This window comes from Pezoporus wallicus, unplaced genomic scaffold (genome assembly GCF_028554395.1).
Source record: "Pezoporus wallicus isolate ANWC-B61680 ecotype Strahan unplaced genomic scaffold, APGP_CSIRO_Pwel_v1 contig_6217, whole genome shotgun sequence".
NCBI classification, from domain to species: domain Eukaryota; kingdom Metazoa; phylum Chordata; class Aves; order Psittaciformes; family Psittacidae; genus Pezoporus; species Pezoporus wallicus.
The window spans coordinates 861,309-889,111 of record NW_026637336.1 but is presented as its reverse complement, the minus strand read 5'-3'; the positions used below and the strand labels follow the sequence as shown (position 1 = coordinate 889,111).

At 41.7% G+C, this 27,803-nt stretch overlaps 2 protein-coding genes across 2 annotated transcripts; both read left to right on the top strand.

Moving 5' to 3' along the window:
* The first annotated feature begins 653 nt into the window (after positions 1 to 653).
* Positions 654 to 6,179, top strand: BRS3 (bombesin receptor subtype 3). Its single transcript, XM_057404875.1, has 3 exons — positions 654 to 1,585; positions 4,164 to 4,515; positions 5,112 to 6,179. Exons 1-3 carry the CDS (start codon positions 1,155 to 1,157, stop codon positions 5,517 to 5,519), a joined length of 1,191 nt encoding a protein of 396 aa, XP_057260858.1. The 5' UTR covers positions 654 to 1,154; the 3' UTR covers positions 5,520 to 6,179.
* Positions 6,180 to 10,949: 4,770 nt separating this feature from the next.
* Positions 10,950 to 24,640, top strand: HTATSF1 (HIV-1 Tat specific factor 1). The gene is made up of 9 exons (XM_057404974.1): positions 10,950 to 11,459; positions 15,245 to 15,449; positions 15,748 to 15,795; positions 16,654 to 16,808; positions 17,678 to 17,841; positions 18,738 to 18,837; positions 19,375 to 19,464; positions 19,980 to 20,117; positions 20,492 to 24,640. Exons 1-9 carry the CDS (start codon positions 10,950 to 10,952, stop codon positions 20,774 to 20,776), a joined length of 1,695 nt encoding a protein of 564 aa, XP_057260957.1. The 3' UTR covers positions 20,777 to 24,640.
* The last annotated feature ends 3,163 nt before the right edge of the window (positions 24,641 to 27,803 follow it).

The window sequence follows — 27,803 nt, the reverse complement described above, 5'->3', positions numbered from 1 at the left end:
TGATCTGAGCAGGGAACCTTCTCCACTTGAACTTCACAGCTGAGAACTGGCTGGGGGAAAATACCCTCCAGCCTGAGCCTGTGATCTTCATTTTCAAGGCATTAAGCTCAGTCCTTTGCTATCTTTTCCACTTGCACTATTTAGAGATTCGATCTTGGCTTTCTTAGTTTCAGGAGATTTAACTAAGTAGGTCCCATTCCTTGTACCTTATTTATTAAAGATAATCAGGAGCTCATCATAGGGCAGAGTTCAAGAGTTGACAAATTTAAAGATAAGAAACCACATAGTACTAACATGGTTGATCGAGGCAGCATCAGGAAAAGTTGGTTCTCTCCTAGATGATCTGAATCATTTGTCGTACCATCCAAAGCCAGTAACTACATGGATTACTGCAAGATAACAGGCTTCTGTATGGCACCTATAAACCTGTTCAAACTCCAGCATGAGTTGTGGTTTCGATGGCAATGGGATTATTTCAAGGGACAAACCTAATCTTTAATGTAAGAGTTAGCAGGGGTACGGCCATAAATATCAACCTTATATTGCCTTTTGGAAGGTTACTGCATTTCTGTGATAAATGGATTAAACAGAGTACAGACAAGCACAGGCTGTCTCTATGGCTTTTCCAGCAAACACTATATTCTGAGTTATCTGTCATTAAGATATACTGTAGAGCTTTGTGGTGAATTAGTCTATTCTATGCTTACCTGTACTGCTGAGAAAACTATTTCAGGTTTTCCTTTGATTTCCTTCTTAGAGTATACTGAGAGATTTTAACAATCATTTGCAACCGATGCAAACCCTAATGCTGCAGTAACCACAAGTACTTGCCAGATACTTCCAAGAGAAACCATCCTTTCAGCTAAAATCTTTAAAGAAATTCCACTTTTCTCCTTTCCTCCTCCCTCTCTGCTCCACCAGCTGAAAAGCCAATAACAAAATTCTCCACCTCCTACACAGTTCAGAACAAGATCCGTGTGCATTTCTCCTAGGCATGTTTTGAAACCCAGAAGGGGATGAAAGTAGTTAATGTGCCATGGGAATCTTAATTTCAGCTGCAAATCTGTATCTTTCTCTTGCTGATATGCTGGAAGCTAAATGTTAATGTTGTGATTGATTTAAGTCCAGCCTGGGGAGAAGAAGCAGTTGAAGAGATGTCTCAACTATACTCGCCTTCAACTAATGAGACTTTGCGTGCGTCTACAGACGGTACAGAGCTGAAATCGATCATTGATAATGAAACCACAACCGAAGAATGGACCGAAGACTCCTTCCCAGGATTGGAAATACTGTGCACCATTTACATTACATACTCGGTGATCATTTCCGTGGGGCTCCTTGGAAATGCAATACTCATCAAAGTCTTTTTCAAGATTAAATCCATGCAGACAGTTCCAAACATCTTCATCACCAGCCTGGCGTTTGGAGACCTCCTGCTTTTATTGACTTGTGTGCCTATAGATGCCACCCGGTACATCGTGGATACCTGGCTCTTCGGAAGGATTGGGTGCAAGCTGCTGTCTTTCATCCAGTTAACCTCAGTTGGAGTCTCAGTGTTTACCCTGACTGTTCTCAGTGCTGACAGGTGGGTCTGATGCAACTCATTTGCCAGGAGATACCTCTGGGGTGAAGCTAGAAACGAATAAAAGAGCAGAAGTGATCAGTTTGTGCATGTTTTAATTGTGATAGACCAAAAACAAACCCCAAATCAACCATTCTCCCATTTCATTTTAAAATGTGTCTTAGAAAACTCAGAGCAGTTCTTTTTAATGGAGTGAAGTGAGAAAGGCTCTTAAAAGTCTTCTGACCTTTTATTAGCTTGAAGTACAGTACTACGGGGTTCTTTTCCTCTATTGTACAGAATGGGGAAATGGCTTAATGCAGGGATAAGACAGTAGATTGGTGCTATCTAGTGGTGCACTAAAGTAGTCAGGGAAGATGAAAAATAAACCTGAAAACGACTGAGTGGAAATCCTTTGTCCTGTGCGCTCAGCGAGGCTTTAAATCCTACAACATAAAAGATTGACATATGGGGATTGCAAGCCAAAGGAAAACACAGAACAGATTGGGGAACAAACAGATGACTCTCATGCCTTGATGGTTACTGCAGCACTACACAGTAATTTTCAGTTTGATGAGGGCTTAGTGTGATGTGACACATTTTGAGTATTGTCTCTTAAGGTTCTTTTACCTTTTCCAGAGATTCTTCAGCCCAGAGGTTCTGAAATTAAACTTAGGTGATGAGGAGAGCACTGTTAGATGGGATCAGCACTCCCATCTGACTGCTTTGCCATGCACTTCCTTCCTGAATGAACAAATCTAAGATGAGATTTCAGTTCAATCAGCATTAGCATGCCAAGGAGCAGAAAAACCTGAAATAAATATTAATATTAATAGAGAAAAAGACTTCCATCTTGTATGCCAGTAACTGGATTGTATCTAACAGCAAGTCCAGAGTTTAATCAATGCTACTGTTACTGTACTCCAGCACAGGAATGGCCACACTGCGTGAGACCAAGGGTCCATGTAGGCCAATACCAGCCTCCAGTGTGAGGACCACAAAAGACACATAGGAAGAGTAAAAATCACTGTCCAACACTACGCTTAAGCCCTAAGCCTTCAGATCACCTCCTGAGCAAATGAGGTTTCTGTTTATTTAATAACTTCAGGGGATTTCTCTTGTAGATCCTTGTTCACCCTCTTCTTGTACTTGTTTAGCATTGATTTTCACTGCCTGTTGCATAAACAACTCCGTTCTTTTACTATGCTTTGGCTTCATTTGATGACCCTGACTCTTGTGCCAGAAGAGACAGCGATTATCCCTATCCATCTCTCCAGGCTATTCATGTTATATATCTATTCCATGCTTACTATGGGGGGGCTTGAGTTAAGGTTTGCAGAGCAGCACATGGTGTTTGAGGGTTGCATGGACCAGAGATACAGATAATTGCTTAATAGTCTCTTTTTCTCTTCATTTTTTTTTTCCATAATAATTCCTAACATTTTGCTTTCTTGCTGTTTCTTTAGGGTTTGGTGTGGGTTTTAAGTCCTGCTGAATATTAAGCTCATGTTTCCAATGAACTGTATATTATAGCTCCAAGGTCTTGGTCCTGTATGATGTCAGTTCAGATGCAATCATGGACTAGATGGCCTTTAAAGGTCTCTTTCAACCCTTCCAACCCCAACTATTCTATAATTCTATGATTTAGACAGTTAATTCTTCATGGTAGCTGTTATGTAAATACTCTATGCTGCGTTTTCACAGGGTAACTATATGATAAACTTAGTAAGAACATCAGTCGTGCCGACTATCATGTTCCAGTATGCTAGAAGAGTTCCAAGTCAACAAAACCAGTATGTATTCGATAAAGAGCAATCCAGCTTCCAGTTTTCTATGTAAATTTGCCTAGAGGAGAAAAAGAGCAGATCCTCAGGTTGTGCAAAATGGTACAACTAAGCTGTCACATCCTCTGGATCCTTTTTCTCTTCTTTCTCCGTCATCAAGAGTCCCTGATACTCTGGGAGCAGGGTACAATTTCCTTTGTGGCAGTTAGTTCTTTTCCCACATCCCATTTTCACACAGATTTTCACACATCCATCGATTTACCCAGATTTTTCTCCTATGTCTGACTCAGTCCACATGCTGCAGAATCACAGCCATGAATCAACAGCAGTGTTAGCTCCTGTTTTATACATATGAATGAGTACTGGAGTATTGCTTGGAGTCAGATCACTGCACTCATCTGGGGTCTTAAAATCATGGGAGAAAGGAGGGGTCTACGTGCTTGGTTTCATATACTGATAAAACAGTTAACCTATTTCATACCTTTACCAGTTGTACATGCTAATTCCCTCATTTACCTTTCTAGGCAGCACCATAAACATAGGAGAGATGACTGCCTTTACTGATCCTAATCCAAACTTAGAAGTCATCTTTACTTAGGAAGGCTTTAATGACAAGTCCTGCCAGCCAAGTCATTAAAATACATGTTTAAAATTACCTCCTGTATTTCCATCTTAATTACAAAGAGCTGTTTTCATATCCAAGATGATTCTCCCACCCTCAGCTTAGCGAGAACAGGGATGGTTTATCCTCAGGTTCGCACTGTCGGTGCTTGCGTTACTCCTGTGTTCCTTCTGACCATGGTGTTGGTTGGTTTTAGGTACAGAGCCATCGTTAAGCCCTTGGAACTGCAGACTTCAGATGCGCTCCTGAAGACCTGCTGTAAAGCGGGCTGTGTTTGGATCGTCTCCATGATATTCGCTATCCCAGAGGCTGTCTTCTCCGACTTGTATTCTTTCAGCGACCCCAAGAAGAATGTAACTTTTGAGGCATGTGCCCCCTATCCTGTGACTGAGAAGATCCTGCAGGAAGCTCACTCCCTGGTTTGCTTCTTAGTGTTCTATATTATACCCTTAGCTGTCATTTCTGTCTACTATTTTCTAATCGCCAGAACTTTATACAAGAGCACCTCCAACATGCCAGCAGAAGAACACGGTCATGCCCGTAAGCAGGTAAGCTATGATCAAGCACTAAAGTGTGATTAAGTCTGAAGTCTTGAGTACCCAACCTTTACCTGATAATGGAAGTTCAATCCTCCATAAACTCAGCTCATATTAATAATCCAAACTCCACTATGCACATGCTCATGACTCATTAAGGTGTGAGTGTGTGTGCTCTCCTAGAGAGGGATGGAGTTTGTTTTGCTTTGTTACAGCCATATTAAACTCAGGAGTTCAAGTGTTGTATTGTAAACAGAGACCTCATCCATGTGAGCTGACACATTAACTATTATACGTAAATCCCAGTCTAGATGAGCTCAACATGTGATTTATAATGGAAAGGGAATGTGTGGAAATACCTTGTTAAATATATAGATTTATTTTTCTGTTGGTTTCTTGGGTTAGTTTTTGATTTTGGTGTTTTGGAGGTTTCTTGGGTTAGTTTTTGATTTTGGTGTTTTGGAGGTTTTTTCCATTTTGTGGTGGGTTCTTTTTTTTTTGGTTCCTAATGGATTTAGCTTTTTAGGCCCCTTTGAAAATGAGCCCCAACTACATAAACCCATGGAACTAATTGCTATTAACACCAGATCTGCATCACTTTCTCCTAGATTGAATCCCGCAAGAGGGTTGCAAAAACAGTGCTGGTGCTTGTTGCTTTGTTTGCCTTCTGCTGGTTGCCCAACCACATCCTCTACCTATACCGCTCTTTCACATACCACGCTTCTGTCGATGCTTCCACCTTCCATCTGATAGCTACTATTTTTTCCCGTGCCTTGGCCTTCAGCAATTCCTGCATCAATCCTTTTGCTCTTTACTGGCTGAGTAAAAGTTTCAGGCAACACTTTAAAAAGCAAGTCTCGTGCTGTAAGGCAAAGCTTCGTTCAAAGCCTCCCAGTGCTACCCACAACAACACACCGACCAGAGCCCCATCCATCACAGGCAGCACGTGTGGCTCAGAAATCAGTGTTACACTGCTAACAGATTACAGCATCACAAAAGAAGAGGAAAGTGTTTAGCCCATCTGGGATGAAAAAGGATAGAAACCAAGCTTTGAAATCAAGCCCCCACTACTGGGATCCGGGAAGGAGGTGCCTGGCTATGGCAGAGTTTTCATCAGGAGTTGGGGTTTTAAAATGTACAATAAAGAAATCAAACTGTGGGGGAGAAGAAGCTGCAACAGCTGAACATCCCAGCATAAGCTCAAAGGGATTGTTCATGTTCCCAAGCATGACCATGGATCCCTAGCTGGAATTCCTGGACTGGGCAGGACAGGAGTCAGCAGAGTTGGTGCAAGAACCATTTGTGAGAATGGTTTTGTCCTTGGTGACTTGTTCTTTGACTTGTGACTGAGAGCTCCCTCTGTCACGTACTTGCATCCACAGCAGGCAAGCAAACTCACCTATGGTCCTAACACCATCAAGCAAGAAGATTTCTGATTTCTTTTTGTTGTCCTGAATGTTAAAAATTGCTAAACTCATCAAAAGGCACACTAAAATGAAAGAAAGCTAAGGTTTGTAGTACAGTGTAGTGAAAGAAGAATAAGCATTATGGACCAGATCTACACCAGCCCTTGCTCTGACAGTGATTTACTTTGAATCTCTGGGTAAGAACTGACTGCTGTGTAAAGAGCTTCCCTTCTCAGCTCCTAAGGAAGTCAAGGGAACCAGCCAGTGACTATCTCTTGAGAAAGCTATCATCTTTAACCATACTTGTAACAGTCTTTGCGATCTATGGGTAAAGCATCTCAGCAGTGCAGCACTCCTCATTGTTCCAGTGATTTAACATCAAGAAACTGAGATGGATCTGTATTAAAGTTCTATTTGGATTTACAGTGCACTTCTGAAGCGAGCTGCTCAAACATCCCCTCCCGCCTTACTTTGCTCTGTCTCCCAGAGTCATCTTGAGTGTACAACCTGGATCTCTCTCAGATGAAACTGTGTGTCCAGGCCACAGAACCAGACAAGAGTGAGTTTGAGGTAAAGCCCCCCAAAAGCGTACAGTGTGTGGGGATCAGACTAACCCTTTACCTCCACAGATCCACTCCTGCTGTAGTGTACGTGGTCATATCTAAGTGATCTGCATATTTTCAAGCATGCTGGGAGAGTTTGGTTTTTCTATTGTACTGATTTTCTACTCTTCGAGTTGTTCAAGCAGGTTCCCTTTGTAATATTCAGACAGACTGCCTTTATGAGGTAGGCCTTCTAATCTCAAATCCACTCATTTTATGCCTCTACACGCAGAGGCAAGTCAGTGACGGCCTATCATGGGCAGCCTGTGCATCCCTAGAAGGCTCAGCAGGGCTGCTGGCACGGACTCTCTTCCCATCAGGAAATACAGGAGGCAAATCTTCCTACCTCCCATTATAAGTATGTTGAATAACACTTATCTTTATGGATTTTGTGTACCCTGAACCTGAATTTTGCTCTGTGAGAGCTGGTGGTAGAAAAACCCAATAGATTTGCTGTTGCTTAAACTAAGGGACTTCTATCTCAAACCAAGATATTTGTGCATTAAGGTACAGAAGAGGGTTGCAACATAGGAATTAAACAAAATAGTGCTGGAAGTTAGAGAATTTCTCAATTCCAGGAATTTCTAAGCCCTCCAGCTGCACAGAACCCCTAGCAACACACAGCTGGAAATCCATCCATCCATGCCCCAGTATTTGAATTCATTACAGGAGGAGAAAACATATTTGCAGTCTGTTGACTGCCCTCATCAGAAAAATAAGCCCAAACTATAAATCCCAAAGGAATTCAACCTCTGTCATTGTCTTAAATGAGTTTCATGACAGTCCTCTTTAATCTCATCAGGCCTGACCTCATTTTACCATACTTCTCATGTTACAAGCTGCGAGGCCATAAGCCCTAATTTTCAAATGGATTCTCCATTTCATTGTACCAGTTTTACACTAGGATAAGACCACTGAAATGGAACTATAACAGCACAGAAATACCATTTATAGTAAAACAGACTCAGGATACCTTCGTTTACTTTCTTTGTCTTAATAGAACACAGTCTCCAGTAGTGAGCTGTGTACAAACACAACAAATATAAGGCACTGATATCTTCCCTTTCTCTTTTTGTCTTAATGGGGCTGCAGGGTGAGACTTGAAATAAGGAAACAAGCCTAAACACTTCTGAATCTCCTTTTATCTTCCTGGGTCTTACTATAGGAAATTCTAAACAAAAGACTAAGTCAACCAACACTACAGTTCTATTATTCTAGCTCCTTACAGCCTTTGGAAAACAAACCTGCCATGTGTTACTGGACTTCACAATTTAGCTCCATTGGAGACCAAATTTCCAACTGTAAAATCCTTGGCTAAACCTCATAGGAGCTTTTAAACCCCCCAGTTTCCTAAATCTCCATTTGCCTTGCTTTGCATGCAGCTACTTTTTGCTTGTCCTCTAACTGGATAGCCTATCTATTGATCTATTGCTAATAGATCCTGTTACAAACCTGATGTTTCTGCTAGATGCTGCACATGTTTCGGTTAAAGACTGGCAATATTTCAGCCAGAAGTTAACTAACTCTGCTGTATACTTTAGGCTTTCATAGTTCTGTACATTGGAATCTCCATGTACTGGAGTGATATTCTGCTTAACACTTATTTTTAGCTAAACAATCTGATATTATTTATTCCATCTATTGCCCCAATATAATATCCATAAAATCTTTCCACATTACCATAACTGGATTTAGGGGAAAAGAGCTGTTTTCTCTGCAATCTTTCTCAGGGTTCCAAAACCCAATTCTTTTACCCTTAGGTAACACAAGCGTAATTCCATAAGAGCATATGGGATTAATATAAATTTACAGAAATATTGGCTGTTATTTAGCAAAGAACTGGCATGAATAATTAGTGGTTTACTATTTATATCCTATTTATATCAAGGTAGAAAAAAAGGCACAAACTACTGAAAGCCAAGACTCCATCAAAGGTCTCGTTCCTGTGGAGTCCTTAAGAGTGAGTAAATATGATTTCTAGGATATACCTTTTTTATAGTTTCTCTTGTGAATGAGACAAGCCCATTAACAGTTTGTGTTAATGTAACATTTACAACTGACATTCACCTTAGCAGCAGCTTTAGTATCAGTACTTTAATTTGTGCTGTCACTATTAAAGCTCACTCAGGAAGTACTGCTTCATTTCACACAGTTCAATGTGGCTTTCTGCTGACACTCTCATGTGCTTCTGCTATGAATACAAACCTCAAGAATAAGCTAACGTTACACACAGCTACAGCACTTTATTATTTCAATTAGTGTTACTTATAATTAAGTCTCTAATCAGCATCAGGTCATGGGTTCTGCCACAGATGGTCTCCTCAGTGCAAGGTGAACCATTCTGTGGGATTTCCTTTGTCAGCACAGGGAAGGCTATTGAATTTTTAGCACATCTGGCTCTAGTGCTGTCATTTTTCACACTGTGAAGACTCCTCTTCACTCTCACTGCTTTGTATAACAGCTACAGGCTCCAGCCCCATGGAAACCCAACAGAAGAGTTACAAAGAGTAGAAACCTCTCTGTACTTAATCACTGGTTACTGCCTCCTTGGTTTAACATAACAAGGCAATGCAAGAAAAGAGTGATAACTCTTTACCTAATTAAATATTAGCTAGTGAATTGCTGGTTCCCCTCTGGTAGCAAAACACCACTTTAGGAAAAGCAGGATTGTTATTTGTAGTAGATGGTACCTATATCAGCTCTGATACACCTCTTGTCACAGAGGAGAGTCAGACACAGAAATAAGTTATCCTGCTAACGTTTCCTTTTAATATTCACTTTAAGACATTGTCAGGATTTAAACACCATTTCTTGACAGCTTAGCCTGATGTGAGCTGTGTAACACTCGAGCTCTTCACACCATCCCCACAACACACAGCTTGCAGCAGCAATGCTTGTGCAGCTACGAATTACTCCACGTCAAGGATGTGATTGAAAGGAAAGCTGTACTTACCAACAAAAATGATGAGTTTCCAGACGAATCAGCTCCCTGAGCTGGGTCACTGAAGAGGAAGAAAACAGATGGTGGTGACATGGTAAGAAGCTCTGCTGCAGTAGCTGCCGCCACGCATGCTGTTATCTGTGGAAGGTGTGAGGGAATCTGAGGTAGTTTGTCCTCATAGCTACACTGAAGTGTGCAGATCAGATTTACCACCCACTAACCCTGCTGCACATAAGCATGCTCCCACTTCCATTGGATTGAGATGAAAACTGGATCTCCTGTTTCCCAGGATGATGCCCCAGTGCACACTAGGGAAATCTGTACTATGTGGGCACAGACATCACTACATTTACTCAGGTGACGGATGTCAAAAACCCTGCCAAAACCAAATGAGCAGTTTCAGACTTAAATTATATCACTCTTACAGCGTTTAAGGCTGTGATTATCTTACTTCCAACATATAGCCAACTGCAAGTTCTGTAAGTAAGCACAGTTTCTGTTAAGCCTCTCATGCTCCTCACCAAAACCCAGTACCTATTTGAGACCTAATACAAATGCCTCTTAAGCTGTCAGTTTAGAAGTGATCACAAACCAATCTTTGGACAACCACTGTAATAGCCCTGCCAAGACAAAACTCTTGAAGCATGAAAGATGCCCTTAACCGGGATGGACACTGCTTGTGGAACAGCCAAAGGTCACTACAAGTCTGTATTTATACCCCCAGCAATTTCACCCCACGGTCTGTTGCCCACACAGTTAGTTGATGTCGGTCCCTTCTTACAAAGCTCAGCACTGTGGTTTTGACTTTATTATCATGCCAGTGTGTATGACAGCAAATATACCTTCATTCCTGGAATACTCATTTCCAGAAAGGTTTTGCACTGAAGGTAGTTTTCATTTCTGAGTGGGAAGATGGCTTTGCCACTTGTAACCAGCCTCAGTCAGCTTAGCTGTTCATTTAGAACACAGGCACTGCTTCAATACCCGGGGTTTACAGCTCTAGGTGAAATGTTGCAAAACAAAGCCTAAACAGTTTGCTTCTTTGCCCTCTAAATAAAAATATGTTTAAGTACATACAACTTTAGCAATTAAATTTGGTTTTCATGCAACGCTGCCTGGAGCGCACTGTGAAAACCACTAGATGGCACTGAATGAAAGTCTTTTAATGGAACTGATTTGAGTAAGCATCCATAGACAGGTCTCCACAATGATTAATGACGAACTGCAGGCTTCGTTACTGCAAAGTGACTCAACCATTTGAAGATAAGCCCTCTGCAGCAATACTTCGACCCCTTCCGAAATGAACACGGTGATCGTAGCTGGTTGCCCTCAACCTGTTACAGCCCAGTCCTGTTGGAAGCAGATACATGTCATGGACTGGTTTGAGTTGAAGGGACCTCAAAGCTCCTCCAGCCCCTGCCACGGGCAGGGACCCCTTCCACTAGAGCAGCTTGCTCCAAGCCCCCGTGTCCAACCTGGCCTTGAACACTGCCAGGGATGGGGCAGCCACAGCTTCTCTGGGCGGCGTTAGCGGTGTCCAAGGCACAACAGGATAAAGCACTGCTGCCTCTTATCGTACCGCACAGGGCCCACGGCTCCCTGCCCACAGCAGGCCGGGAACAGACTTTAAGCTCAGAACTTCAAAGCCAGCCGCCCTTATACCTTGGCCGTGCCTGTGGTGCAACAGAGCCCCAGAGCCAGGGCCTCTATTGCGGCCCTACCCTGTGCCCCCGCCCGCCATCGCTGCGAGCCCGAGCCCCAGCCCGCCCAGCCGTGGGAAGGCAAACTCCACCCCTCAGCCCGGCAACAACCTCTCTCCCGCCCTCCCTCCTTCCCATTGGTGAGGACGGGAACGAGGAGTTCTACCGGCAGCTGCAGCTCCAGCAGCAGTACGACGCCAAGCCCGAGCCCGGCGGGGAAGGCGAGTCCGACCCTTTCACCTACGTCGATCCGGCCGATGGAGCTGCCTACGAGTGGGACCGGGAGAAGAAGGCCTGGTTCCCCAAGGTGGGTGCGGGCGGGCCCGCTGTGAGGCGCGGCCTCCTCGCCGGGCCGCGGGGCCTTCGCTCCCTCCCGCACGCCGGCCTCTCCCTGTGGCGTGCCCAGGATTCCCCGCGGAGGGGCGGGTGTGAGGCCCGGTTGGTGCGGGGCCTCCACCACGGAGCTGTCTCGCTTGTGTGGCTCAGCTAAATGTGTCTGTTGCTATATCTGTAGTCCTGAAAGTCTGGTTTTTATAGGCAAAACCCACAGCAGCGCTGCCTCCATCTGTAACCTGACCGGCTGATGGCTGCTCTCGCGTTGTGAGGAGCTGTAGGTTGGCTTTTCTCCTTTGTTGTGGATCTGCGGAACTTACCGTCCTGGCATGAAGTCACAGTTAGATCTATGGGCCTCCGGTTCTGTCTTGGATATGTTTGCGTTTCTTTATTGCAGGAGCTGCGGAGGTCATAGAATCATAGATTCACAGAATGGTTTGCGTTGGAAAGGACCTCAACATCATCTAGTTCCAACCTCTGATCGTTGTCTTTCTGTGGGCATGAACTGGCCTGTTCTAAATGAAAATGGAGCAGTGTATTCCTCTTTTATTATTACCTGAAAACAATGCGTGTGTAAAGAGGTCTCCTTCCCTCTCCTTAGAGCTTGAAAAATAAGTTGTTCAGAACGGTTAATGTTCAAAGGGACCTTAAAGATGTAGTTCCAGATTTAGTTTAAAGGCCTTCCACAGAATGGAAACATCTTACAGTTTTTCATCTTGTTTTTGTTATCAAATACTTTGAGTATAATAAATGAACTTACTGTAACAGCCTGGTTCTTCAAGGTGCGAGGGAACATAGGTGTAATGTGTTGAGCCAAGCTGCAGATCCATGAGTGACATGGTAGAGTTGTTACGAATACCAGTGAACAAGGGCAGTTACTTAATTTAGAAGTATTAAGACATTTTATAGCATATACTTGATCAACGTAATGCACCAGTTCTTATTTGTGCCTCTGAATTCATTGTAGTTCAGGGAATGAGTGAGGGTGAAGCCTTTAGTGCCAGGTTTACATGTGTGTAAACCTAGTAAGGTGTCCATGTAGCAGTAAAAACGTGGAAAATACAGACTCACCAAGTGGAGCAGTGGGGAACCGAGTATCCCTGGCTCCATATGGAGGACTGTATCTAGTGAGCACAGTAACTTCTTGTAGTGTTGGAATGGTTTGGGTTGGAAGGGGACTTAAAGATCATCTGGTTCCACCTTCCCTGTTCCTTCCCCTCTTTTTCACCTCTTTTTTATCTCTTCCTTTCAGGCCTTTCCTACCTCAAATTTATCTCTTGGAGAGGAGATAACATTAAGGGCTGGACAGGTTATGTAGGAACAGCAAAGTTGATTAGTAAATATGTATGGTAGAAGTTGGTGAGGACTGATTGTGAAGCGCTGTGTGTCAGAGATCTAGCCACCAGAGTTAGATGTACTCTCTGAGGTTACTTCATTTTGCTGATGATTATATGACAGAATGTTGTATCAAAATAGACTTAAGAGACTGCAGGAGCTAAAAGCTGAAATCCTGGCTCTGCTTCCTGAGCAGTAACAAAATCCCTTGCCTCTGTTCTCTGACAAAAGATTATAATAGTCTGACTGGTCTAAATAAGCATCATCTCCAGACTGGTATTGGACTGCTGCTCTGCTCTGGGAATAGAGCTGAACTTCTGCTAAAGCTGATTTCAAAGCAGTGCAAGAAGTTAATGCCATTAACAGTTAACAATCCTCAGCAAAGACTGGAGACAGTCAAATATTCACAAAAAGTGATGGCAACTTCATGCATTATTGATGAGTTTTCTTTCAGTGGTGCTATATTGATGGATACCGACTTCTTCTAATCCTTCACAGATATAGCACAAAATCACATGTTGAATTCATCTGTCTTCCTTCAGCACTTGCTATGACAAAACACACTGGCTGTTGTCTGGAAGCGCAGGGTATCTGTGCTTCATTTGGTTAATCTATTCCTTTCCATTTCAGTGTGACCAGTAGTAAATTACATGCCAGCATGGCCCTCAGTATTGTATTTCTTTTCCTATAAGCTTAATTGCCCCAAACTGTGCAGCTGTGGAGATAGAACTGATCTCTCTCTCTGATGTTCACCACCAGAAGTGGATAGAAGCCCCAAGTAAGAAATTCTGTGGGTGCTTGTTTTCCATGTGACTTAAGTTACAATGAAAGCCTTTCTACTTGCATAAATTCCTTTATGCCTGAAAAAAAAAATAAAAATTTTAAATTGAAGTAGTTAGTATATATGGTAAGATGGTAGCATATTATGGGGAAAAAAAAGCCTCTGTTGTTGACTGGCAAAATTTGTCAGTCTGTGGTAGATCATTTGCTAGGAATAAATGTAGCTTTACGTGAGACTGTGTTGAGAAACTATACTGCTGCAGGAAGGTGCTTAGTTGTTGCAGGTTTAATCACTAATTCATCAGTAGGTTCTCTGATGAACATGAATAATATTGTTCACCAGAAACTTTAAAAGCTTCTTAAATCTCTTGATTTCATCAATTGGGAAGCTAAGGCTTTGCTAATATTGCTGGTGTCATGTGTAATGAACCTGGTTAGAGCACATGAGCCTTCTTTTCCTCGCTAAAGGTGGTTGCATTCTTTTTCTCTTGACATTATGTCATGTCTGTAAGAGGAACCACTTACATTCCTGATTGAGGTGTGTTGCAAGTCTTGTTTCCTGTGGGAATTATTGCATAGTAAACTTACAAGGGGCTATGTGGTATCTTGTGTTCTTCATGGCAGGCCTGTTACTATCAACTCTGTGTTTTTGATTTGTCAGAATAAAAGCTTGGAGTTGAAACATCGAGCATCAAATCATTATGGCAGATATGAGCTTGCATCGTTATCGTTGGCACCTACTTCTGTCTGCCACTACTTAAATTCCTACATCTGTGCCACTCTTAAAATAGCTCAGTGACAGTTTTGTTCCCTGTTGATAGAGATGAAGCAAGTGCAGCACAGGTCAGAATCAGGTACCATTTTCAAAGGTTAAGGCTCAGCTTTGGGAATAAATCATTTCAGTTTGGGTAACTTCAGAAAACACTTCACAGCGCAGTGATCTAGCAAAAGCAGCTATGATGTATTATCTCTTTCCATGTTACTGCTAATGGTTAGTATTATAATCTACCTGGCTGGAAATACTGGGCATAATTTACGGGGTGGTTTTAGTTTTGGTCTCTACGAGGTAGACATTTGCTAATGTTGTGTTATATCCAAATACAGTCTCTAGAAAGGAGCAAGGGAATTCTTTGTGAGAAGGATACAGAGTGTAGACCCTTACAAACAGTGTTCAGATATGTCTGGAAGTGCAATATTTATTGCCTATCAACACAAACATATGTCATCTCCAAGAATGTTTCTATGAAAAGGCAGATGCCTACAAATGTCAGTCATTCATCATGTGTGGAGAAGTTGTTGGCTCACTGTCAGTGTCACTTTATCTCTTCCACATGGCCTGGAGTGCTTGGTTTCTGTCCTTCAGGTAAATTCATTTCACCCAAGCAGAACACTTTGCTTAAAAACAGGCAGAACTTGCAAAGTGTTTACTTAAAAACTTCATGTGCTCTATGGGATTAGTATGTCAGTGTAGTTCAGGTAATGCCTGAGCTGGTTCTTGTGGCTTTACAAAGGTGATTTCAAGTACTGTTACTCTCTGTGCCGACAGATTAAAACCTGACCATCCTCTACCTACCATTAAACCACTTAAAACCTGAATTTGTAGTTCTTCAAAAATTTGGATTCACTTTCCTCATTTGTTTTCAGATAACAGAAGATTTCCTAGCAACGTATCATGCCAACTACGGCTTCAATGCAGAGGATACAGACAGCTCATCTGCTTCTGGCACAGCAACTGAAAGTAAGCAACCAGTAAGCTCTAAGACATCAGGAACACAACCATCAGCAAATGAGAAAGGACCACAGCAAACAGATCCAAAGCAAAAAGCAGAAAAACGGAAGCTTGAGCCAGGTAAGTGACAAAGGGTTTCCCTCTGTGTAGGCTTCAACCTGTATAGTCCGAACTGGAAACTGTTTGGTGTTACCATGTGCAGCAAAGATATGGATTGTTCTGAAAGTTTCCAGAATGGCTTTAAAATTGTGTGGTACTTCATAGGTATCCTCCTGAGACTGTACACATGGTGGAATAAAAGGCAATTTAAAGCATGTTCAGAGCTTTTTCTATGAGAAGCAAAAAAATCAGATGGGATGGAATATTGCTCCCATGTTTAATAGATTAGCATAACTGAATTAAAACTCTTTGTTTTTAGGATGGTTTCATGTTGAAGAAGATAGAAACACGAATGTTTATGTGACTGGTAAGAGTATTTCTTTATATACTTGAGCTAAAGATGGTAAAAGGTTCGTATATATCTCACTGACTTCTAATACTATCTGGTCAGTCTGCCACTTGCAAGCTAATTAACCTTCTGTTTCTGAATGTGTAATGTCTTTGTGACCTTTAAATTGCAGATGGGGAAGTTAATATAAGGGACATACTCTATGCTTTTATCTTTTAAATGTGATATTCTGGGAGCTATTATTATTCTGAGAGATATTAGCGTCAGCCAAGACTTTAATTTCTTTAAAGTAAGCTACCACCAAGAAAAAAATTCCTGTGAGTACCTAAGGAATAGGATAATGAGAACAAGTTTATAATAAGGTAGTGCACTGATGTATGCATCATTGAATATTTTAATACCTAAAGGGTGTACAAGAAGTCTGGAGAGGGGCTTATGGCAAGAGTCTGTAGGGACAGGCCAAGGGGAATGGCTTTAACCTGCCAGAGGGGAGACTGAGATGAGCTCTTAGGCAGAAGCTCTTCCCTGTGGGGGGTGCTGAGGCGCTGGCACAGGGTGCCCAGAGAAGCTGTGGTTCCCCATCCCTGGTGCTGTTCAAGGCCAGGTTGGACACAGGGGCTTGGAGCAAGCTGCTCCAGTGGAAGGTGTCCCTGCCCGTGGCGGGGGTTGGAGCTGGAGGAGCTTTAAGGGTATGAAGTAATGTTTAAAAGGTAGTACCAAAAATACATGTCCCAAGGGCAGTGGTTTCTTATGGTGTATGTAAAACTTTGTCCTTGAGATCTTTCATTTAAAGAAATACTGTGGGGTTTTCCTTCTGATGAGGTTTTGCAAAGTAATAGAACGTACTGAAGCCTTCTGTTTGAATTGATGTTGCAGGTTTACCTCCAGACATCACAAAAGATGAATTTATACAAGTCATGTCAAAATGTGGCATCATTATGCGAGATCCTCAGACAGAAGAACACAAAATCAAACTCTACAAAGATAAGGAAGGAAATCTTAAAGGAGATGGTCTGTGTTGCTATCTAAAGGTCAGTGGTGCACTGCCGTGTGGTTTTCCTTCCCATTGAAGATACTTATGACCACTGTTTTAGAATTATACTCTGAAGATTCTTTATCAGAAGTACATCTTAAAATTTAGGGGTCTGTTTTACAGGTTTATTCCAGAAATGCCACTTACCTGCTTGTGCTCTTCATTTGTTTCCTCTTAATCCATCCCCATCCTACCCCTGGAGATGTCCATAATACTTGCTGAACATGTCTCTGCATGTTCCTGTCTTGTCTGCATACTGTAGTCCTATATTTACAGCTGAGTAAATATTGATTGAGAACTGGTTAGATTCAGAATTGTTATTGCATTCTTTATTAACCTGTAAAAGTTCAGGCTGCAGGACTACTTCCTTCATGTGTTTTACTGGTGAATAATTTGGGAAGTCGTTGCTTGCAAGTGCAATGTGCTTTAATGCTGCAGAAAGCACCAGGCAGTGTTAAAGCAGCTGCATTGTAGTCTGTGCTATTTCTGTACTTTTAGTAGTTGGGGCTGTTCAGTGCACAGGTATAAAGAGTCTCTTATTCTAAAGGACTTCATCAGCTTGCTTGACCATTGCAGATTAATTTCTATGACATACTTAAATGAAATGTATGCAGTTGCTTTTGGGAGCATTAATCTGCTTGTCCTGAAGCCAGGACAGTGCTATAATAGTGTTGAAGAAATACTGGGTTTTGATAAAACAACCATTGCCAACTAGCTGCCTGTCAAGACACTTGGAAGAGATGTGGCATTATGGTTTAGAGTGAAAGGAAATTGATCCGTAGCACAATAATCTGAATTAAATATTATTGGAATAATTTGACTGTGCCCTGTGCTCTAAAGCTTGTGCTCTGTTTTATCTTCAAATAGAGAGAATCAGTTCAACTTGCATTGAGACTTCTGGATGAGGCAGAAATTAGAGGCTATAAATTGCATGTGGAAGTTGCAAAGTTTCAACTGAAGGGGGAGTATGATGCAAGCAAAAAGAAGAAGAAATGTAAAGACTACAAGAAGAAGTTGTCTCAACAGCAGAAGTTTGTATCCCTTATTTCAGTAAAATATTGCTTGAATTTTAAGGCTGTTAGTAAAGAGCTGCTTTCTTTGGAATGCAATGCTGAGAGTTATGCAGAAAGTGAAGTCTCACCTGACAGCAAAATAGCCTAAAAAGCACCCATTTGAAGGGGAGGAACTCCTAAATTAGATGTTGACATAATGATTGACGCATTAACATCATATATAGGGAACCAAGGTACTTGCAGATCTAGAAGAAAGCATTACAACTCCAGGGAGGTAAAAGTTGTTGGGTTTTTAGCTCGGTGTGTGAGAGTGTGCAAGTCTTGACATGGTATCTAGGCTTTGATGAGGTAAAAGCCCTCTGTCCACATATTGTCTCTACCATGCTTTACTACTTGCAAAGAGCAAGAGATGCTGGCTTCCATAGGGTCAAATACTAAAATATATGTTTATGTATATTTAGGTTACATATAAGGCAGAAGCTCTTCCTTGTGAGGGTGGTGAGGCGCTGGCACAGGGTGCCCAGAGAAGCTGTGGCTGCCCCATCCCTGGCAGTGTTCAAGGGCAGGTTGGCCACAGCAAGCTGCTCTAGTGGAAGGTGTCCCTGCCCGTGGCAGGGGTTGGAGCTGGAGGAGCTTTGAGGTCCCTGCCAACACAAACCAGTCTGGGATTCTATGAATGATTTATGTATATTTCCTCTGTGAATGTATAAGTACATTAAAACCTCAAGTGCTTTGTAGAAGTGGTAAAACCAAATGCTTACTGCTTTCTTTAGATTAATAACTTAACCCTCTGTGTCAAAATACATGTTTCAGTTGCTGTATTTCGAGAAATTAATGATTCTTTTTCAACAAATACTTGTAGAAACTGAAGAGAGCCGCAACAATATCTTCTTACTGTTGCTTCATTTCATTAGACAGCTGGATTGGAGGCCGGAGAAGAAAGATGGTGCAACTCGGATGCGACATGAACGCATCGTTATTATCAGGAATATGTTCCACCCAAAGGACTTTGAGGTAGGAAAGTGCAGTTTGCTATTGTATGTTGTGCTGTTATAGTTAATGTATATTCTGTATATACATTATATATATCTATTATATATTTGTGTATATTATATATATTGTATATTTTCTGCTATAAGAAATACAGCAGTTCTCATCTAAGCAGAGGAGAGCAAAATTAACCTTAGTTTGGGCAGGGTTTTTCCTGTGCCAGGCATTTGCTTAACATTCATTCACCTATTTCCAAAAAGCAAGCAAAAGCAAGTTGGTATGACACCTTTTTCACTGTGTGTGTAGTGACAATACTCTTTGGGATGGAAAGAGGAGTAACCAGTATGTTAGAATGCAGAAACTGGCACAAAATAACCTTATTAACAAGTAGCATGTATTAAATTCACATAAGGGCTGGCTGCCAACTCCCAAGTGGCTTTGAAAAAGCAGCATAACAGGACTTCATTTATGAACTTTTAATAGATGGGAGATGTCTTCCATTGGTGATTGAGCAAAACCAAAGTGCTTCTGTTGAATTCAAGCTGTGTGATTGCATTGCAGGAGGATCCCTTAGTGCTAAATGAGATCAGAGAAGATCTGCGGACAGAGTGTGAAAAGTTTGGTCAAGTGAAGAAGGTTCTCATTTTTGATGTAGGTATTTTTGTACATGTTGTGTTGGCACAATGTCTAAATGTGCAAAGCATTTAAGATTCTTTAAATATGAGTTTTAATTCATTAACCATGAATTCAATTTAATTCATTAACCATTTAATTGGTTTGTGTCTTTATTTCATGGCAACTTGACCTAATCTTTCAGTATTTTAAAATTAGCTGGTTTGGAAATGAATTCCTATTCTATTTCACCCAATGTGAAGGCAAACTTTAACTCTTCCCAGTAACTTGGAGGCATGTCACAAGACTGTAAGTTTATAATCCCATTTATTTGTAGCTAAAATAGCTGAAACACTGGTTGTTTTCTGTGTTTAGAAAGTCTGTTCTGCCTGCAAATAGAACAAGATGCGTAAACCTGCAAATTGTTTTTTTCCAAACACTATTCTGTATGATTAGGATGGAGCTGTATCCAAGTTGATTTTGCTACACAGTGTAAAAGATGTTGGATAAATTCACTACTTAACCTGTTAAACCAAAGTTGTCTCTCCTTACAGCGACACCCTGATGGCGTGGCCTCTGTGTCCTTCAAAGAACCTACAGAAGCTGATCTGTGCAAGCTGACTCTAAATGGGAGGTGGTTTGGTGGCCGTCAGCTCAGTGCTGAAACATGGGATGGTGTAACGGATTATCAGGTAGCCTTTCATGGTCCTATTTTATCCAATACTTCTTCCAAACTGCACACCTTTTTAATTTGAGAAGTGCTCGGTGTTCTCAGCTCCATACTCTTCCCCTGCCCTGGCTTGTTTCTCCTTTACTGCTAGTGTGTCTCCAAATATTCATCCTTATTCAGTTTAGCAACGATGTAAAGGACCTGTTTGATGCTAAAAATGATGTGCTGGAGATGTCAGCTTAGAGAATCAGCCAGTGGATGTACAGGTCATTAGTTCACAGTCAGCGGGGCTTGAGATACCACTGCAGTATAAATGTGTGTATAACTTTATCTGTGTAAATATTCATTGTTACAGGTATGACTTAGTAATGATGTATATAAACCTATCTTTAATAGGTGGAGGAGACTGCAAGAGAAAGGGAAGAAAGGCTCAAAGTGTGGGGATCATTCCTAGAGGATCCTGATGCAAAGGAGCAGCAAACAGCATCTGATTCAGATTCTGCAACAAGTAGTGTTAAACTGCCTGAAGGCAGGCAACCTTCAAATGTTAATGACACATCTAAGGAGGATGTAAATGCTGAAGCCCAGAAGAGGGAGAATAATGGTGAGGGCATTAATGAAGATGGAGCTCCATCTACAGACAGCAGCCTTGCAGGCAGTGATGATGAAGCAGATACATAACATCTTCAATGCTTTCTGAAAGCATGGGTTTTAGGGTGGTGTTCAAGTTTATCCCTTTCTTCAGGGTGACTGCAGACAATATTCATATGAATATATGCATATTAGAATGTCATCAACTGTGTGCTTTGAAGTTTTCATTAAAAGCAGTATTTAATCAGGTTCTAAAAGTTTGTATTAATTGGCTGTTCAGGTAAAGTAACTCAAGTTGCCAAGAATGCAGTAAAACTCATCAGGCTTCTTTTGTTCTAACTATGCTTGTCAGTGTTTCATGATGTAAGTGTAGAATATGTTCCAACCATTAAATTTATGTAACTATATGTAACTGAAGTAATGCAAAGCTATTACAAGATTTGTGGATTATACTGCTAATTTTCCTGTACTCCTTGGAACTCAGTATCTTACCCTTAACTTCTTTTCCAGAGTACTCTGGATCGTTTGATGGAACAGATGCTGTGATAACAGTACAGGGTGAATGGATTGGATATGCCTTAAGTAGCAAATGATAAGAGTAGTACCAAACTTAAAGGAAGTGGAAGACAATGTTGCCATAGCCAACATAAGGCAAACTGAGTGAAGATAGGTTATTAAATCACAGCATTCAGGAAATAATGTTTTATTTCCCCTGTTTTGATTTTCAGTTGATGCTTAGATCTTCTGTTGAGGCTGGAATTAGCCTAGGAGACTAGAAATGCACGAGCACACGTGTTCTAGGCCATAATGCAGTCAGACTGATCTTAAACTCTCATGGTCTATACACAGTAGGTATGCGAAGTAGGCTTTTGATTGATGTCTTGACTTTGTTTAGTTTTTGCTTTAACATTAGGGTAAAAGCTTTCATTGAACGTTGTTAGAATGGCGAGTGTGAGCTCTCGCTGATGTTTTGCTTTGGCTTTTCAGAGTGGGAATGGTCTCCCATATTTCATAAAACTTAAAGGCTTTTGGCAACTTGAACTACAGTTTGTTGTGCAAAAGTTAGAATACTTGAAAATATGCTTTCAAATACTATCATTTTCTATGGAAAAAGCAAATGTTAGCCCTCTTAGAAATATTCCCAAAAGCAGGACTTAGGAAACATTCTAATTTTAGATATCTTAGTAAGAATAACTTGGGGGGAGTCATTTTGGGCCTAGTCATTCTTAATTTAAAATCCCATTACTTTGATACCTAAGGGTAGAAGAAGATGGATTTAGGCACCAAGCAATTAAAACGGTGGTGCTAAATTCCTAGCACATTCTTTACATGGATGGTGACAAGTGTGCATTTGTAAGGAGGATATTGTAAGGGTTTTTTAATTCTCATTGGGTTAATATGAATGAAAGAATGAATATGCAAGACCGCATAGATGCTGATTCTTGTCTTTCCACCCTCAAGTATTCAGAATATTCTGTAAATTGGTGTGTTCAAACTTTGTGCTCAGATTCCCATCTATATTCTATCCCAGAAGTCTGTATGATATTTGAAGTTTGTTTTGTTCTCTTGGTTTTGGGGTTTGGTTTTGGTTTTCTCTTGTTTTAATATGTAATCAAAACATATGGGTCCCTATGGCAACCAGAGCACCTAAGTTAACACTTGCCACTGAGGTTATTAATTACATCTTTTCATGATGAAATACCTGGTCTTACAACAGAGATGATATTTGAATTCAGGATTTAAAAGCCTGGAGGCTCATTATAAGCTGGTATGATGAATTTCCAGCGCTGGGTTGTGTTATACAGAAGAGCTGTAACTGTTGCCAGCTAAGAAGGTCCATTGTCTCATCTTTACAAGTGTGAATTACAGCAAAGCAGGTATTTTGAGCAATTCAGGGCATCTGAAGCCCTGCCTGGTTTGTATTGCACCCAGTGGCATATTCACATTACGTCTCTGGGTTGTGTTGCTTCTGCCTTAGTTATTTTTATTGCTAATAAGCCCCACAGACCTTTGAGGGCTGGAAGTTTCTACATATGAAGAGTGTGATGTAGTGTGATGGGTATTGCTTTCAGTGCTCCTTTTTTTGCCTTCCAGCTTCTAGACTCCAGGCTTTAGATCTGTTACTCTTGTGTTTTGTTATGGGGTTTTTTGAGAGCCCAGTCATATAACACCCTACACAGTTAAATCATATGTTTTACAGTGGAATTGCAACAGCTAGAGAGAAACTTACTGACAAATGTATAAAATTGTACAGTCCTATGAAGCCTTATCATGGTATCAGATAGGCAAATAAGGTTAGTGGTTAGTGTTTGAAACAAGACTTTGGATAATAAAGAACCATTCTATGTGCAGTAACCTTCCTCTCTCCAATTGATGTACAAATATGATCGGCTTCCTTCAAAAGTCCAACGTGGTGGTAGTGTTTTCACCTTGTCCTCTAAACCTCCAGCTGAAGTAGAGCACCCACAGAGACCAAGACCAAATGCTTTCCTATTACCTAGGATATGTAGGAGAATAAAAGCTCTTCCCATGCAGATACATTGTTCTGAAGCGTGGTATTACACTCAAACAGGCATTTTCCTTTTGTCTACCTCTGTTATTCCCCAGTAAAATGTAAAAATCTATTTTTCTAAACTATTCATTGAGTTCTTGAGGCATTTATAAGTCTATGGAGAGGTTAATGCAGCTGGGACTTTCTTTTCAGCACATACATTGAGACCAAATTCTTTTGATGTTGCCCTGTTTTTTAAATGGTGCCGAGTTTTATAAATCTGAACCCGAATTAAACATTTTCACTAAATACTATTTTAAAGTATGATTATGGGAACCTTGTAGTATAGAACAGTGATGGTTAATACCAAACTGTAACAAACCTGAAGCTGAACAAGCCAAGTTGCTTTTTAAACTTACATTTTTCTGACTGAGCAGCAGCAGAAATTCATTGGGAAGAAGTGAAAATCCCAATGCAATTTTCCCTATGTGTATTCCTTAATTAAAAGTGCTTTCTAATGACTTGCCTTGCTCACGAGAAAGGACAAAATCAATCCTTTTGCTTAGTTTCTCCTTTTCCTTAGGCTCCATTCCAGTGTTCCAGTGTACTTCATCGTCTTCCTTCATCCCAAGGATGATGGTGAGAGCTTCATTTCAAGGCAAGCTGTCTCCTTCCCTCTGTATCCTGCTAACAGTAACTAGCAGCACCTTGGCCCAACTGGGGTTGCTCAGTTTTGAACTACAGAAATGGCTGTTTCTACTAATTCACACAGTGTAAGAAAATGGGATGCGAAGCCACCTCAGTATAACAACAGGGAAAGTATTAACTGATGCTTCAGCATAATTCACCATAGATAATCACTTCCTTCACCATGCCATACAAAATCAGTTGCTTAGCTTCAACATACAGTAGTAGTTTGCTTTCCAGTGCTGTTTAGTGGCTTGCGGGTGAGGGAACTGTACAGTTACAAGTAGGAGAGGAGCATTGAGAAGAGCATGGCCAAGGTAGACAGCTGGAAGCGAGAGGGCACATAAGTTGCAGCGGGTTCTCGAATGTTCGTATCCAGCTGTAAAGAGAGAATTAGTTTCATTTTGCATCAAAATGTTTTTATCTGTTTCTCCTGCTGACTTTTGGAATTGCTTCTTTTTTTTTTAATTGAATTTCAGTCCCTTGTACAACTTCCATTTTGTATAAGGATTGCAATTCACTTAAAATCCTTAGGATGATAAATGCAGTGCATTTTAGCTAGGACATGTCCTCACATTATTCAGTTAAGGCTAACCTCTATTTACAACTCCAGATCCTTAGCTTGAGTCACTTGAGGAAACTTAAAGGTATTGGATGCTCCATAGAAACCCATACTTGCCTTTAAATTTTCCAGGAAAATGAATATTCAAGCCCTGAGTTCTTGCCCTGTGTAACCTAAGTGAATTCTAAATAAACCCCACCATATCTAGAGATGTCCTTTGGATTTTAAAGTCATTTTCTTTCTGAACGTGAGGAAACATACTGCAATATGAGACGTGAATTCTGGACGTTGTCGACTTGTGTTGAGTGGACTTGTGTGTATTTTAGTGCTCATTATACAAGGCTTGAAGTCTTTCTGTCGGGAGACTCTGAAAGTTCTGTATTTATAGGATTACAAACTCTTTTGCAGCAAATCGGGTTGGGTTTTTTGCTCATTCTGTAACATGGAAGCCTTTTGTTAGATTAAACTGGACAAGAAGTTGACTTGGAATTTTTCTGACAGGTTTTTTTTTCTTTCCATAAATGCCTCATTTTCATTTATCCTTTAGAAAAACCAACATTTAATCGTCCTTGAGTAATATTGGCCTGTGAGAGCATCTGAGAATCCCTGCATTCGTCTTCAATTTTGTTTCTTAAAGGGGTTGTGTTTTATACTACCTTTTTAATAAACAAACTCGTGAACAAAACAAGTCTGTTCTGATGAGTTTGGAGATCATGTATTTGCCTTTTCTCCCTCTCTCAAAGGCACCATTGCAGTTGGTGAACAACGACTTCAGTTTATTAAAGTCTGTGTGTTAACACGCCAGAGCTTCCCAGCTGGAGGCCAGTACATGTGTTGCTGAAACTGTAAGTGCTCATGATAGCAGTATCTGAAGGGGACCTACAAGGATGCTGGAGAGGGATTCTTCATCAGTGACTACAGTGATAGGACAAGGGGTGATGGGTTCAGACTGGAACAGGGGAAGGTCAGGTTAGATATAATGAAGTTCTTTACTGTGAGGATGCTGAGGTGCTGGCACAGGGTGCCCTGAGAAGTGGTAAATGCTCCATCCCTGGCAGTGTTCAAGGCCAGGTTGGACAGAGCCTTGGGTAACCTGGTCTAGTGTGAGGTGTCCCTGCCCATGGCAGGGGGTTGGAACTGGATGATTTTAAGGTCCTTTCCAACCCAAACCAGTCTGGGATTCTATGATGGGACATGGTATTTGTTCCCTCTGTATGGCTTTTTTTCTTCAGTCTGGATTGGTATGTGGATGGACCCTGAATGAAGACAAAAGGAGCAGAAGGACCATCTGCAGACACCGTAGTTACAGGTGGTATTGTGGAATTTGGGTGGGTTTTGTTAAGAACAAGCCGAATTTCCAGTTTTGTTCTCAGGAACTTGGATTTTAATGTATTTTCCCCCTCTCAAGGCTGCACACAGAGTGCTTACAAAGCTCTGGAAATCAGTTGGTTTAGCTCCTGTATTACAAAGGAACGGGGCTGATAATCCTGTTTTTGCCCAGTAGTTGTTTGAGGTGTTCACCTACAAGCCATCCAACACACTGGTGCCTTAACTTGTGTGAAACAGATTCATGCAAGGAGTGAATGATGAAGGTGTTGAGGGCAGTGTCTCACAGTGGAACTGAGCTTACGCAAAGAGTGTGTCAATAAAAGCATCATCCCAGGATATCTTCCAGCCTTGTGGTTGAGTTGCTCTGGGAGATGGCAGAGGGTGGATTTGTGTGTGCTTAGGCAGAGGGAATAGGGTTGTGCTCTGCTTTCTGGGTGAGTAAACAAACTTAAGCTACTGCATGAAAGACATCAATGTATAAATGTCTCCACCAGTTTGGTGACTCGCAATCCCTGGTTTATTTTTCCATCTGAGACTGGCAAATTTGGCCCTGATTCAGCATTTCCAAGACCTAAGTGGTCTGACAAAAAGCCTGGAGAGGGACTTTGGGCAAGGGCCTGCAGGGACAGGCCAAGGGGAATGGCTTTAACCTGCCAGAGGGGAGACTGAGATGAGCTCTTAGGCAGAAGCTCTTCCCTGTGAGGGTGCTGAGGCGCTGGCACAGGGTGCCCAGAGAAGCTGTGGCTGCCCCATCCCTGGCAGTGTTCAAGGCCAGGTTGGACACAGGGGCTTGGAGCAAGCTGCTCTAGTGGAAGGGGTCCCTGCCTGTGGCAGGGGCTGGAGCTGGAGGAGCTTTAAGGTCCCTTTTAACACAAACCACTCCATGACTTTATGAATGGTTGCAATTGGGTTACTTTGTTAAACTGCAGAAAATCCCCACACTCTCAATTTCTTGCTACAGCCCTTGCAGAACAAGAAGGATGGTTTTATTTTCTGACGATTTCTTAAGTCATTTAAGCAGATCCACCAAAGAAGAGAATGAGGATTGGTTATCCAGGGATGGAGACAAGGTGATCTTTACCTTCTTGTGGACATTTGTAGTTAATATACTGTAACCCGGCACAGGGAAGTCCTTTATGATCCCAGCCAAGGTTGGTTCTCTGCCATAACTTACCATCCTAGTGTAAACTCTTCTGAAGTCCAGACACTGTCTTTATTGTGTACACATTGTCATGAAAAACAACCCCTGCTTACAGTCCTGTTTTCCTCATTCCTGAAACCTCCTAACCCGGTTGACTCGTCGGAGTGCATTTCATGCATTCTTAGCAGATGGGCTGAAGGAAACGCCTAGTTCGCTCGCAGCTAGAGGCTAGAAAGCATGTAAGGAGTTCATGAACGCTGCTTGTCTCCTCTTGCAGTCACTGCAGAGTGCACTCAGCCTGCCGGGGGAAGGATCCCAAACTGCTGGGCACAGCATGAGCATCCCACATCTGGAAAACCCCACTGGTGTGACGCCGCTGCTGACAGCGAGCTAAGGTAGGAGAATCCAGTGATCATTTCAGCTTGTGTTCACTGACTTTCTCAAATGATACTTGAGGAAAGCGAATGTCTGTTTGTTAAGTGATTGCTCAATACTTTGGAAGTGGAACGTTTCTGTGTTTTATTTATGCCCATCCCTGGCAGTGCTCAAGGCCAGGCTGGACACAGGGGCTTGGAACAAGCTGCTCTAGTGGAAGGTGTCCCTGCCCGTGGCAGGGGTTGGAGCTGGAGGAGCTTTAAGGTTCTTTCAACCCAAACCAGTCTGTGGTTCTGTAATTCAGTTTTAAAGCTCTTCTGAGCTGTGTGAAATGAGGAGCTGAGTTCCCTGTCTGATGCTGCAGTGATGGGAAATTACTATTGCTAGCAAGGCTGAGGAACTCCCAACTCGCACACATGGAACAGCTGCTACACAGCAATAAACAGCACTACAGCAGCTTACAGTTAATGCCACAAGCAAGTTAAGCATGTTAATAAAGTGGTACAAAGACCAAATAGCTGCCTTGCACTGA